At 42.8% G+C, this 15,545-nt stretch overlaps 1 protein-coding gene across 4 annotated transcripts in view; it reads left to right on the top strand.

Moving 5' to 3' along the window:
* Nucleotides 1-15,545, top strand: part of Dclk1 (doublecortin like kinase 1) — a 298,047-nt gene that overhangs the window by 262,967 nt on the left and 19,535 nt on the right. For all 4 annotated transcript variants that reach the window (XM_059265105.1, XM_059265106.1, XM_059265108.1 and 1 more), the window contains 4 exons: nt 314-447; nt 3,555-3,632; nt 3,970-4,066; nt 7,072-7,152. In XM_059265105.1, the coding sequence (XP_059121088.1) occupies nt 314-447; nt 3,555-3,632; nt 3,970-4,066; nt 7,072-7,152 (390 nt within the window). The remainder of the gene's footprint in view (nt 1-313; nt 448-3,554; nt 3,633-3,969; nt 4,067-7,071; nt 7,153-15,545) is intronic.

Raw genomic sequence — 15,545 nt, 5'->3', positions numbered from 1 at the left:
AGTCCTGGAATAAAACATGTCATCAGACTTGGTGGTAGGCACATTTGCCCACTAAGCCATCTCCCCAGCCCCCACATGACAATTTCCATGAGCATCTGCACTCTGCTGTATGAATGCCCCCATTATTTGCTTAACAAAATTCCATTTGCTGCTCCTTCATTGCCTCTAGTGTAGCAGTGAAACCGAGAAAGGTGCCCCGGAGTGGCTGTCCTGCACGGCCGCCTGGGTTTTTGCCATTTGCTTCGTTTACATTAAATTTAAACCTCAGTGCTCTCGGCTTTAAGACACTTATGCTTCTTGACTTTTATTTTAGGTGTATGAGCACCAGGATGGCAGTAAGTCGCTCAAGCTGGGTGACTTTGGTCTGGCCACCATTGTCGACGGCCCCCTGTACACAGTCTGTGGCACCCCAACATATGTGGCTCCAGAAATCATTGCAGAGACTGGGTGAGTGCTCCCTCATGCTTTAGAGCTGGCAAAGGAATAAGCATCATTAGAGAGCTGTCGCACTTGGACAGAATTACCCGTCAATTCTCTCTCCCCTCTTCCCCCCCACCTGTTCAGCAAGCCATTTTTCTTTGTCTTCCCAATCAAGTTGCCAGTGACTGTCATCTTGTTTAAAGCTTGCATTTGGTCTCTGCTAAAGGTAAAATAGCTATTAACTATAAAAAAATTAATAAATGTCCAGATAAGTGGAGAAATGCCTATCAATAGTAATTAAATCTCTTCTCAATATAAAAGAATGAGACCCTGCTGTATCCTGTTCTCAACTCCCCTCTGGCCATTTTTCTCACCTCGCTTTATACCCTGACTCTATTTTAGTCATCTTAGAGAGCTATTACTTCTCTAAGGAAAACAAGCGTCTTGGGCCTCCGAGGGCCATTAGCTATTTGCTGATGCGTGTGCAGAATGAAATGAATGTCAGTCTCTGTCCTAGAATGAGAGGGGAGTAACCCATTCCTTGAGGACCTACTATGTGCCAAATCTTAAACTCTACTTAATTCTCACTCCCATGTGAATGTGTTGAGATTTTCATCTAATGTGCTAAGTGTCTATAATCACATGACTCCCTAGTAGCTGAATTGGGATTTGAATTCAGGGTAACTTAAAACACAGACTTTATCACTTTTGTTTTGTTTTGTTTTTAATTTGTTACCAAGAGCCACAGCCAGAGATCTGAAATGCTACCCTTCAATGAAAGGAATGGGAAGGGTGGTGTGTGGGAAGTGGTCTCTTTCTTCTTGATTTTCTGTTTGTGTTCTGCTACAAAGAATTGAACCCAGGGCCTCGGGCATACTATGTGTATAAGCACTCTACCTCTGAGCTACCCTACCAGCCCTAAGTATTCTTTTCACTCATGACTCAAACTTATACCCAGGTAGAATGTATTTCTATTTGTTTAGTCACCCAAAAGACAGAAAGACAGAACACACAAGCAAGTAAGCCTCATGGGGAATCCTTAGGATACCTTATTTGTTTATTTATTTGATGAAGGCACGTGTGGAGGTCAGAGGACAGCTTTGAGGAGTGGGTCCTCTTTCTACCACATGGGTCAAGGGAACCAAACTCAGGTCTGTCAGGCTTGGTGGAAAGCAATTTTACCCACTGAGATGTCTCCTCAGCCCCACAGACTATTTTGTTAGCCAAATTTGAGTGATTTGGAAGCTCACACAAGTACCTTGGCTGCCAACCCTCAGTGACACCACCTCTACCTAGCAGCTCTCTGGCCAGGACACACCTTGATGCATGCTGTGTGAGTCGGGTAGAAAGAGGATTTGGTTGGGTGCTTGATTGGAGCCCAGTTCTGTTGCTGACAAATGGTGTGATCTTGAGCAAAATTACTCACCCACTGGACCCATTTTATCTTCTATAAAATAGGTGATATTTATCTTGTCCAGTCTACAGTGTTTGAGGGGGAAAAAATAAGATAATGTATATCATACTTTAGAAACTAAAAAATAATCTTTAATTGCTGCTTCTAAATTGAGGGCATTTGGACCCAGCCCCATCTAAAAATTAATATGGCCAAAAAATTAATATATTCACAGCAAATATATTATCAACCCAGGCTTGTAGTATTGTGTGTGTGTGTGTGTGTGTGTGTGTGTGTGTGTTCTCATGAGGCTCAGTGTTTTTCAATTTATGTTTTTTTAAAAAACGATTTGTTTTTACTTTATGTTTATGAATGTTTTGTCTTCATGCATGTCTGTCTGTCACATGCATGAAGTGCCTATGGAGGCCAGAAGAGGGGGTCAGATCCTCTGGAACTGGAGTTGCATGTGTGAGCTGCCATGTGGGTGCAGGGAACAGAACCCGGGTCTTCTGCAGAGCAACCACTGCTCTTAACTGCTGAGCTGTCTCCCCAGGAGTGTTTGGTTTCTTTTTTCTGCAGATATATTTTTATGTGATGTAATTTTTATTTAACTTTTTAAAATTAAAATATAATATCATGTTCTCCTTCCCTTTCTTCCCTCCACACCCTCCCATTCTCCTATACCCTCTGTAGTTCATGGCCTCCTTTTATATATATATATATATGTGTGTGTGTGTGTGTGTGTGTGTGTGTGTGTGTGTGTGTGTGTGTGCAATAATATATAAGTATAACCCCTGATGGGTCAGTTTATTGTTACTTGTATGCATATGATTTTAGGGATGACCACTTGGCATTGGATAATCAACTAGGGCTCTCATCCCTGGGGAAGACAATTCTCCTCTATCAGATTCCAGCATTCCTTAGTTGCTGGTAGTTCTTTGTCTACGGTTGGAGCCCCGTAAGATTTGCCTCCTCCTCATTAGCATGTCCACTGGTGCTGCCCTTACTCAGGTCTTGTTTAAGCAGCTATATTGTTGAGGTATCATGAGTGAAGCTTCCCGATCAAAATCTAGGAGACACAATGGCACCTCAGATATCTTGGACCTCTGGCTCCTACGATCTTTCTGCCCCTTCTTCCACGATGTTCTTTGAGGGGCATGTGTGTAAGTATCCATTAGGTCTGGTCACCCCCCACTCAGTTGTTCTGTTCATTTTGACTGGATGTGGCTTTCTGCAGTGGTTTCTTTGTTGCAAAGAGAAGCTTCTTTGATGAGGTGTATTTAAGGTTAAATAATTAGAATGCAGTTAGGAACTGTACTACTTTAGTAAAGTGATAGAAATGAGTTTTCCTTCAAGATCAGTGGCCTTACTAGCCCTGGGTAACTAGCATGATTTCCATCCTATTGATCAGGCCTTAAGTCTAATTAAACAGCTGTCGGTTGCCACTAAGATAGGAGTGCCACCATTGCATCTTTGGGGCTATCTTGACAAACGGGTCATTGTTGTGGTTCATAGGCACCACCGCCGGGTAGGACTGTTAGCTGCTCCTCTCCCTTTTCAGCTTGCACAGTACCTTCCAGCACTATGGAAGAACTCCCAGGGGTAATGAGTTTTAGTTCAGTTGTCAGATTTTTTAAATTTTGCTTAGTCTCATTGGGCTGGCAGTGGAAGAGCCATGACTTTTGGCTGTATAATTTGTCCTGGCTGACTTTGCTAACTCCGGCATCACTTCTTTTTGCAGATATGGCCTCAAGGTGGACATCTGGGCAGCTGGTGTGATCACTTACATCCTGCTGTGCGGTTTCCCTCCGTTCCGTGGGTATGGGCAGCAATCTTTTTTATTCAGCACCAACAAATCATTTCTCTGTTCTCTGAATGATCCATTCGCCCTTCTCACACAAAGGAGCCTGTAGCAACGGGGAACATAATAAGAACCCCACTTGCGATTCTCATTCTTCTTTCCGTAGTGCATGCTAATTTACACACTTCCCATAAATCTTCCTCTTGGAGTCTTTAACCTCATCCTTTGTTAATTTACCAAAACAATTGCATACTGACATTTTCAATGGCCTTAGAAAAAGTATACTTTGCACATTTAAGGGGTGTGTGGTGAGCTGACACTCAGCTCTGCTTTCTCTTATTGTTTGTCTCCACAGAAGTGGTGATGACCAAGAGGTGCTTTTTGATCAGATCTTGATGGGCCAAGTGGACTTCCCGCCTCCATACTGGGACAACGTGTCAGATTCTGCTAAGGTAGGGGGTCCATCGCTGTCCTGTTCTCTGGAGCCTGGTACCTTAATGGAAGTGTTGACTCTAACTAAATCAGCATGTACGAGCAGACTAAGGATAAAAACGTGACTCCTGGACACTCTCTAGGTAGAATAACTGGGTTTTTCAAGATTTCACAGACATCAGGGCTCAATTTTCCCCAGAACTGCTTGTCCCCGGGCCACCACCTTGTCATTCCAGACTCATTTCTGCATGGCATCATTGTTTTCCCTGCATGGTTCCTCTCAGGAGGCCACCCTCTGGCCCCTGGTTCCAGTCGTAGCTCTTCACTTTTTCCTAGCTCATCTTATCTCCCTCACCTTGTCCTCCTCCTCTACTTTACTGTTTTCTGTGCAGCGTATGTTCTTAGTCTCAAAAACAGAATGTAAGCTCTCATGTCCATCCTCTCTGTCATATAACTGTCCTCTAAATCCACCTACTTAAACATATATAACCTACATGAACATATGTAGGCAGATCAAATTCTACTTATGCAATTGATTTCCAGACTCTCCCACTAGAATGCAAATTCTGTGAAGGCTAGGATTTTTGTCCATTTATAAAAATCTTTTTTATGCATTTGTGTGTTTGTCTGGGAATAGAGTAGTAGATGGTTTCTAACCACCTGATATGAGTGCTGGGAACCGAACCCAGGTCCTCTGCAAAAGCAGAGAGTGGTCTTAACCACTGAGCCATCTCTCCAGCCCTTGATTTTTGCCCATTTAGTTCACTGCCATACCATCAATTCCTACATCATGACCAGTATATAACCAGTGGTCCTATGCATTCAATGAACCAGCAGTGTATAAATAAGTGAATCAAGTAACTGATTAATCAGAGGGAAGAGAGTTCAGCTTCAACCTCTGTTGAAATGATCAAAAAGAATGTTGTGGAGATGGCATTATTCAAGTCTAACCTTATAGGATGACGTGGGTTCAGAGGCAGGAGGGATGAAACTCACGTTTCTTAATCCTGCTAACCCAAGATCAGCTCCTCTGATGCCTGGTGGGGTATTCACAGAAGGGTGAAGTATGTAACAGCATAGAACTGGATGTGAAAAGTGAGCAAAATGGTAGCTTTATGCTTATTTAACATATTTTTAAAAAATTCATCTGCATCTAAGAAAATGAATAATTTTTGCTGGTACATTGGTAGACCTCAGGGCGGGAACATTTTCATCTCTTTTGAATGTCTATAGCTTGAACACTTCTAATTTGACCCCCCACACACACACTCAATCCAAAATGCAATAAAATCTGAAATTTGAGTGTCAACACATGTCATCCCAAACGGAAAATTCTGCACCTGTGACAGATTGGAGTCAGATACAGGCATGCTAAAAATACCATGGAAAGGTATTTTCAGGCTATTTATGTAAGTGCATATAAAACAACTAAATTTTGTGTTTTGTGTTCCATCCTCAAGACACCATTATGTGCCTGCAAATATTGCAAAATTTAAACAAAAATTCCAAATCCAAAAGTCGTTTTTGAGTAAGAGATATTGAAGCTGTTTTGTGTACAGGAATGTTGAGTTAAGTTCCCCAAAATTCAGTGTGGAGAACTTGGTCATTTTCTGGTCATTCAGTACATATGAATTTTTCTCTCTCTCCTGAGTCAGAGTTCAGTTTAAAACTCCTCTGCTCAGACAGGAGCTCTGTGGATACAAAATGATGCTTGTGGCACACAGGACTCTTCTTCCATCATGTCCACCTTTGGACTTAGGGAAACATCAGGAGTTGAGAGAAGTTAAAAGAAAGACCCTAAGGTGATAGATCTGAGAGACAGGGGAAGGCATTCTCACCTATAAATATAGTCTCACTATTTAGCCTATGCTGGCCTCAGTCCTGAATACTCCTAACTCTGACCCCCAAGTGCAGGGATTCAGATATGTAGCAACATCCCAACATAGCTCTTCAGGAATGCATTCAACTCTTAAAGCCAGCATCGATATAACCTGAGAGCTTAGCATCACTGACTGACTCTCAGCCCTGTATAGCACCCAGCAAAAGGTATAATATACACACCCACTGCTTTAATAAATACTTGTGTAAGTTAGAAGATGAATGAAGAAAGTTAAGGCAGACTCTATCAATAGGAATCCTATACAGTGCATAAAGAACTGGATAGCATGTATCTATCCATTCATAATCCCATACAATGCATAAAGAACTGGATAACATGCATCTATCCATTCATAATCCAAAGTGGGCAGATGATAACCAAGTCATTGTGCCACCCAAAGCTGTATCTCCAGAAAATAGTTTCTTACTTTATCAACTAGCTTTTGGCAATTCATCCTTCATTCATTTTCTTTAATCCTCAATATGCTGCCTGGAAATTAGAGTGAAGACCCATTTTTTTATCTGTCAAAATATAAATTTAAGTATTTTTGAAAGATTTTATTTTTTCTTATTTCATGCATGTGAGTGTTTTGCCTGCACATGTGCACATGCATCTCGTGAGTGCAATGCCTGTAGATGCCAGAAGAGGGCGTCAGATCCCCTGGAACAGGAGTTACAGGTTGTGAGCCACCATGTGGGTGCTGGAAATTGAACCTGGGTCCTCTGGAAGAGCAGTCAGTGCTCTTGACCACTGAGCCATCTCTCCAGCCCCAAAGTTGTTCTTTATTTTTGATATGACTTCTATACAACCAAGAAACCTGCCTTTAAACTATTACATCTCAGTAAAAAAGATGGATCACTTGTTTAACATGAGTTTGCTTCTAAAAGTGTTTTATGGAATTTACATAAATATTAATTTCATTGTATTTTTCTATCGACTAAGCTATATATTTGTGTTCCAAAAGTTCACGGTCTCTTTAACGTTTGAAGGTGTGATCCAGCTAGTCATGGGTAAGTGGAGTGACATAATTTAGATTGTGAGCTTTTCCAAATGCTTTTCCAAACTGAGATTGCAATCCTGAACTTGCAAACCCCCAGCTTTTCCCTGCAGGGCTGGATAAGTGGAGTCTAATATTCCCCTTCACAGGAGCTCATCAACATGATGCTGTTGGTTAACGTGGACCAGAGATTTTCAGCTTTGCAGGTCCTTGAGCATCCCTGGGTGAATGTAAGTGACCTTCCTTCTCTGTAATCACTGCCAGTGTTCCTTTAAAAATATATTCACAGATTTCCTAATGGTACTACCTCTTTCTTGAAGGGTGATTGGCTTGGTTCCCCCTTCTAAGTGTGCCAGGCCAGTTAGATCACCCATGTATTCCATGAAGGCTTCTGATGTGTCCGTCTTACTTGCTTCCTGAAGAACTGCCTTCCAGCTGGGAGGTTGATGTGGGTGTGGTCCTTATCCTCCTTCCTCACAGCAGCTTTCTGTACTGCGATCAGGGCTGGATAACTGCCACTAAAACAGCACAGATACTCTCAGTCAGTCTCGATACCAGAATGCAAGTAACCCAAGTTTTCCATTTGCCCCTGAGAGTTCAGCTCAGCACAGCTCAGGCTTGAGTGTGCTCACAGCACCTGGTGATCTTCTTAATGTGAGCTTCTAATGGGACGGCTCTGAGGCTCTGTGCTCCCAAGCTCTTGAACGGTTGCTTGTAGCAGCCCTTTCAGGATCTAACGGTGGCTCTTTAGCAATGAAAGCACCCTCTAGGACAGTCACTCACTTTCCACCCTGCATCTCTCTACCTATGATTAGTAAGACAATTCCGATAGGTAATAATGATTAATATTCATAAAGCGCATAAGTTCCAAAGTCTGTGGCACTGTTTTGAACACTCCGTATATATCGATGGATCGTGTCTGTCCTTATCACTTGGTAACTTTCTAACCCAGTTACCATGTAGTCCGCATTGACAGATGGGGAAGCTCTGTGATTAGATTGAATGGTTCTTAGTGCCAGCATAGAAGACAGATACAAATTTGTGTGTAGAGACAGACAGGACGCTCACAGAACCATTAGTCCTCTGACACAGATTCCATCAGCCTCCCCACTGCACTGCTAGACGTAGCTCTAGGTTGAAGACTAAGAAAAACGTGCCCATTCCCTTTTTCTGAAGTGTCACCTTAGCGAGTGGTCATATGGCTCTCTTCTAAAATAGTTATGCAGAACAAAGCTTGAATGGGAAGTACACTCAACTGGTGAGGTAGCATGAGGATGGCACATGCCTGGGATACTTATGCTGGATCAGCTGATGGTCCAGCACTTTATGTGTCTGAATGTAACCTTCACACACCGTGGTGAAGTTATCTTTACATAACAGGGGAATATTGATGAATATGAGCGTGTAGGGATGTAAGCCAAGGTTCCTTTTAGGCCTTTTCACTTGTCAGAGTTTCTCAAATGTTGGGCAGATGTGTGAAGGTCTCCCCATCCCTGGGAGAGTGAGGCAAGGCAGCTCCCACTCACAAATGCTCACCTTAAGTTCCTCTAACCTTTGCGTTTACAGACGGATGCTAAGCCAAAATTACCTGTTACTATAAAGTAGGGAAGTTGTGACAGCGTCTTATTTGGGCCTGGTCACAAGCCTACAGGATAGTCAGTGTGGGTGTTATCGTACCCACTTCACAGACAAGAAGACTGAAGCCAGAGGATATGATTTTCCTGAAGTAGCCACACTTGGAGTTGAGACAGAATTTATAGCCAAGCATCCCACACTTCCAGCTCAAAGCCTGGAGATTCCAGTGTACCACACCGTGTAGTAAGTGAAAACACTGGAAATATAGAAGAGTGCCATATGGACACTGACCTCGATTCAGTACCCTTTCAGACTATTTGTTCTAACTCAGGGGTCACACCTTCCCTCAGGGGTGTGAGGGAAGCTCTACAAGCCTGCTGCAGGCTGTCTTGATGGCAGTAATTGATCTAGAAATATCTCTGTGGGTTCACTTAGCACCCATGACCCACAACTTATCAATTTGCATGTGAGGCCTGGAAAAACTGATTCAGGTGACCACACAGACTTAACAGTAAAAGTTGAAGCATTACCTTTTAAAGGAAAGCCGTTTATAGAGAGAGGACAAGAGCCATTTTAGAGACCTCAACATGATTTCACTGTCTCTTAGACCCGCCCTCCAGGAGCTTGGTCTAAGCCAACCAAACAGCTGTAGGCAGTGAGCAGGGCTGGGCCAGAAGCCTCTATGGAGGACGCTGTAGAGGACTTGATGGGGTAACTTTGAGGGCTCAGTCCCTTAGGGGTATTGGAAGGAGAGTCCAAAGGCCAGCTCCAGCAGGCCATGGGTATGTACCGCAAGATAACCTTGGCAATAGGTCTGTATCTATAAGGGGTTCTAGACACAGCTGGAAACAAGAATCCTTTTATTCTGATTCCAAAGCACCCTACTAATAACATTGCCAACCCAACCAGGGTAGAAACACAAATTAAGATACCTTCCAGCTTTATTCTCTGTAGGGGCAACCCGTACCCCACCTCAGCACAAACACCTGCCTCCCTCAGCTGCCTTTCTCACACAAGCCCTGTGTCTGACCATTCCATTCCATTCTGAACCTGGACATTTGGGTTTATGCTTCATTTAAATTTAATTTTTCTCTAAGATTCTCAAAAAAAACCCCAACTTTTAAAAAAGCAAATATAAACATCTAGGTTTAAAATTAAGACAAAATAAACTTGACAGTCTCATGGGGGAAAATGCATATTGATTTTAGAGAAACAGTTTGGTGTATAAAGTGTTGGCTTCACATTGAAATTATCTTTATATGGCAACAAAGTCAGAAACTGCTTCTTTTCTTTGCCTCCAAATAATAAATTTGACCAGTAAGCTTTGGTGACCAGTGCTTAGCCTTGTAAAGGTCAACACAAAAAAAGACCAAGCCATCAAAATAAATGAATTAGGGACCTAAAGGGATATAAATTTAACAAGACATTTTGCATTTGGCAATCAGATTATATCTGGCCACCACAGAAAGCCTTTCCCTAAGGGGACTAAAAGTAATAATAGTTATGTAAACCCTTTGGGTGTCTGCAGAAAACATTTCCTGCCCTCTCATTAGTTCTGATTTTCTGTATGCTTATACGGTGACCTTTTACCTGGCCCACTTGGAATTGAAAAGGTGATTCTTATGAAACAGAAAGTAGAGCAGAAAGGCAGTAGAATAAAAAAAAAAATGGAGTCAGCAAAAGTCACTTATTTTAACCTTCATCCCAGAGCATCCTTTAAGCAAGTCCATGTTTCTTTTTAATACACTCTGGGTACCAATTCTACCTTGCTCTGCATTTTCTTTGGCCTGGAAAGTGTCATGGGTGATGAATGGCTCATCCGGGAGCTCCAGCGAGCCACGTGAACAAAGGCATTCTTGGTGTGAAACCTCTTGTGAGAAAGAGGAATGGAGGGTTGTCCACCTATGTAACTTCACAAGTTTGTTTGTCTCCCAAACCTCTTTCCTGCCAGAGAAAATAGGTCAGGGTTGGGGGGGAGGGGAATGAAATCAATTTGTCTACCTCTTAGGAGGATGGAAAGGGGGCCATATGCTTAAGGGTGAAGAAGACTCATGGATACTCAGTAAACGTTTGTGAGATTTGACCTAGGGAAAGCCAGCAACGATGTCTTCTGTTGTCACACAATGACACAATGAAGACCGTAATATGCATGGTATGTGGGTAGCTGGATTAAGGAAGAAAACCCATCAGCCCCCAAACAGTCCCGTTTGTATGCCACAAGCTCCTCCGTGAGGTGCGCAGCAGCCCCATGGATGCCGGCTTTAATACAGTTGCGAAGTGCCCACAGGACCTTTGATCCACCTCATCGACCCTCTTGGCAGAGCCACAGGACGAGGCAGGCATGCTGTGTGACAACAGGAACAGGCGATAGCATATCTTGATCATTCTAGGAATAAGGGGCGTGAGACACTTTCCCTGAAATGAGGGGAAAGTTCAGACAACCAGATAACTTCCAAAACAAAACCTCTTTTTTTTTTTTTTTTTTTTTTTTTGGTTTTTCGAGACAGGGTTTCTCTGTGTAGCTTTGCGCCTTTCCTGGGACTCACTTGGTAGCCCAGGCTGGCCTCGAACTCACAGAGATCCGCCTGGCTCTGCCTCCCGAGTGCTGGGATTAAAGGCGTGCGCCACCACCGCCCGGCCTCTTATTTTTAATTAGGATCTAATGAGCATTATGTTTAATGTTAAGTATAGCTTTGGTTTTTGTTCTCCAAATGCTAACCCACCTCAGCCTGTGTTATTTTCCAAATACTCCCCGTCACTGCAACTTCAGTAATTTTCATTTTTCTTCATTATTTTCCCGAGTTCAGTGATGAAGAAGCCAAGGCACAAAGACTTCAAAGCGTGGACCTCAGTGGAGAGTCTCAGGCAGGTCTGATGACGGACTTTGCCCTTAGAAGTTCTGGTTTCACTGCTCTGTCACTGTGTCTGAGCATGGAGACTTCTCACAGCTTCTGAAGATTAGGATGCCAGACCAGCTTTCAGACTCTGTTCTAACCGAAAGACTGGCTTAAATAAGCCAAGCTAATTCTAGAACCAAGCTGAGACTTGTTTCTTTCTTAACCTTTAAATTTAATCTCGCATTCTTTATCTTACCTAATTATTCCTTTGGAAAGATAGTGCTGAGCCTGAGCCAAGACACTGAAGAAAAGAATAAGAGGAAGAGAGAAAAAAGAAAAAGTAAGCCTAGATGGTATCCTAGGACAGCCCATGCTGACTAATAGAATGTAACCATGGGCACACAAGAATACAGATATACTCCCCGTGTTGTGCTGGTGGAACGGGTGATAAGTTAATGAACTCCAGTGACATTGTAATTAAATGTAACATTACATATCTATATTATCTATATTCATAAATTACAAATGATGACATGAAAAGTCGATTCCATTTGGGCATTTCTTTCCTTATACCAAGGGCAGAGTGAACTGTAGACTCAAGGAATGCTGGAGGCTAGAAGTTCTGGGGTAGTGTCAGGCTGGGGACCTTAACAAGAATAGTAGAGGCAACTCGTTGGGAGGTAAAATGCCACAGTTATTGAAGAGCATGCTAATGAACTGGGAATTATTCTAAACTAAATCAGAATATCCTCATAGTAAACTATTCAAGGCTGCCCTGCTTCTCATAAATCTACAGAAATTTTTAATAATAGAGTCTGGCAATAAATGGACTGGAAACCAGATCCCTGAATCAAACCCAAAAAGCCATGGGGGAAGGCAGCTTTTCTAAAGCATGACCCTGACATGCTTCCCAGAGGAAAGAGGGAATTCGCTCTACTGGGTGACTTCACATCCGAGCCCCCGCCAGGCTCTGCTCACCGCAGCTCTTCCTCGGCATCCCTGAGAGAACACAGACCAGGAGGTTAGCTCTCCTGCAGACAGCTGGGAGAGGTTCATTTTCCATTTTGCAAACTAATTTTGTTCTTGTCAGTTGTAATGTTCTGCCAAGTGGTGGATGGGAGTTTCTAAATCAAAAACCACTAGCCTTAAACCACAACCAGCCTGAGTCAAACTTCAGAAATGACTCCCCAACCCGAGCGTATGGTAATAATACTGCAGCTATTTGTAAAATACTGCCAGGTTTGCCACATCTAGAAAATTCATAGCACATTTTTTGGCACATAATCTATTCTAAGTAATAGTGATAAAGATGTATATATAAAAATGCATGTTTTTAGTGAGTCCTATTTATTGCATTGATGCAAGGCAGAAAGTCAGCTAACTCCTACCATCAATCTGTGTGGCTCGGGTAGACGTCAGAGCCCCGAAAATCCGATTGTTTATGTCTTTTAATCCCATCATGCTCAAGGCCTTCAAAATTTATCAAGAAATACCACAAATCTGTTGCTTGCAGTGTATGTGTGTGTACGTGTGTGTGTGTGTGTGTGTGTGTGTACATGTGTGTGTATGTGAGTATGTGTGTGTGTTGTGACTGTGTGAGTGTATGATTGAGTGGTGCATGCGTGTGTGTGTGTGTGTGTGTGTGTGTGTGTGTATGTGAGAGAGAGAGAGAGAGAGAGAGAGAGAGAGAGAGAGAGAGAGATCTCCTACAGTTGAGACACCTTATTTAATTGCAGAAATGTTCTAAAATTTATGAAGTCCACACTGTCTCTGATGCCCTGTGAGAGTCCTTTGGTCCGTCTCACTGCCTCCGTGTTAACTGATGTGATAGCCCCAGGGAAGCTCAAACCTTCACTGAAATTTAAGGCTGGGAGCTTGATTCTCCAGGCCCCAACATGGAGAAGGAGATCTGACAGGAGACTCAGACCAGAATCAGGCTGGGAAATGAGGAGGAAGTCCATTGCAGGATCATGGAAGCAAACCCTTTCCTCAAGAACCTGCTTGGGAGAGGCTGGTGAAGGAAAACTGGCCAAGGTGCTGATGGCCGGGGGGACAGGATGGCTCTGTCTAGAGAGTTGAATACGACTGCACCTACTGAATCGCGTCTGTCTTTCTCATTTGCACTTAAGCTATTAAACACACACAACCCGTGTCAGTGAGACCCACACTGTCAGCAATGCACCACTCACACTTCAGGAAGGTCAACCAGGCCCTTCTGGCATTACCCAGTATGTCCTACAACCCCAGAGCCCTGGCCCTGTTAGGTGAATTTTCCATGTCATAGATGAGCCCAGCCCTCACTTAACATAGAGGTTTCTAAGGATGTCCTGAAGGAACATTCCCCTGACATGCTCATCGCCACTCTCATTGACCTCTAAATTCTCCTCAGGCTCAACTAGGGCTTGTCCAAGCAGCCTCTGGTTCCTGCCCCTGGTTGAACTCCCCTTCTACCACACTGCTATTTGATTTTCATCGCAGAAAAGGCAGCTCATTGAGTATTTATTTGCTCTTAACTAACTTGGAACCTAGGTACAAAGGACTCCATGAGAGTGAACGTCCTCTATTGATGTAGTTAATGTGCTTTGGTAGTCAGAACAGTTCAGACATGGTTCACTTTTGACTTAACCTTGAGCAAATGATGTCATCACTCTGAGCCTCAGTTTGTTCATCTTCAAATGGGACTAATAATGAATATAGTGAGTGCTAGTCTGAGGATAAAGGGAGTCAAGCATGTGCTGTTGGCACAGGGCCGTCACTAATGAACCCTCCTTCACTTTGCTCTGCCCGCAATCTCCTGGTAGCTAACCTCCCCTACATTTAAACACAGACCTTGTCTAGTCTGCTCCTGTCTCAGCTTGCCTGAGAGAAAGACATGCTCCTTCTTGGGGAGTTCTTCTTTGTGTCCACCTTCCACCCTTGTCCCTTCCTGCTGTCTCTCGGCTCTTTTTTCTCCTCTGCTTATCCTAAGACTACACTGGACTCAAGTTTCTTTGACCTAAATTTGCTTCCCCAGCATAGTTTCTCATCCTATTTCATAGTCAAAAGTCCATTATCAATCTCTTTGCCTGAAGTGGCCTGGAACGATGGTAGTAAGACCTGGGTAGCATATATCTACAATATTGGCAGTGAAGTGTAACAGTACCTCACAATGTGTCACTGTATGAAAAGTGGTCCCTTTATTTCAAGAATTCAACTAGACCAGAAGCATAATGCTGATACTGGTAAGACTTTTCATTTCATTCCATGCCTTGTGAAATATGTAAATAATCTCTCAAAAAATTTAATTTAGATTCCAAGGGTGGTTGACTGTCTTAAAATTCAGGCACCATTTTTATAAGAATAACATCGGGAGTGGCATTTATATACACGACTGAATTTGCCCCATTTTAAAAGTGTGGACTACATATTTGTTATCACCATCCAGTGGCATGTAGAGTCAAAAACTAGATGGTGGCCTACCTAGATGTCTGAGTAGGAGGCTGGTCATTGCACACATGTCTTAGATTACATCAGTCTTATTAAAAAGCATTGCTGGAGGCTAGAGAGATGGCTCAGTGGTTAAGAGTACTTTGTGCTCTTGCAGAGGACCTGGGTTCAGTTCTCAGCATCCACTTGGCAGCCAACAAATATTTGTTGTTCTGTTTCTAGTTCCTGGGAAATCTGATGCCCTCTTCTGGCCTCCACAGGCATTGCATGCATGCAGTGCACATACATACACACAGAAAAAAAATACCCATACACCTAAAATCAAAATAAATCTTTAACAAAAAAAAGAAGCATAGCTTTTTTTTCTATTTTTAGAATACAACTCTACTGATTTTGAACAATCTCCTATTCTTTCTATTTCATCTGCCATTATTCTACCGAATGAATTCTTACCTTGAGATATTCTGGTTAACTCATTGCTTGGTAGGCAACATCTTAACTACTTGGACACACTGTACATTAAAATATCATCTTCTCTCCTTCCTGCCTGTCAGCCTTATTACAATCCTTAAGGACAAGGTTAAATCCATCCTCCATGAACAATTTTCTAAGCCTGTTCACAGTGGGGCAATATGTTCTCATTCTTCTCAACATTGGGATTTCCCACCAAGCTTTGGAAAGAGCTGCCTCATAACTACTCTTCCTTATCTTGTTGGTCCTTTTCATAATTTGGCTCACCATGTGCCCTCTCTCTCCCCATTAGCATGCAGGCATCCAGAGGTAGA

This window comes from Peromyscus eremicus, chromosome 6, assembly GCF_949786415.1.
Source record: "Peromyscus eremicus chromosome 6, PerEre_H2_v1, whole genome shotgun sequence".
NCBI classification, from domain to species: Eukaryota; Metazoa; Chordata; class Mammalia; order Rodentia; family Cricetidae; genus Peromyscus; species Peromyscus eremicus.
The sequence above is the reverse complement of the archived record's forward strand: the minus strand, read 5'-3'. Positions and strand labels throughout refer to the sequence as shown.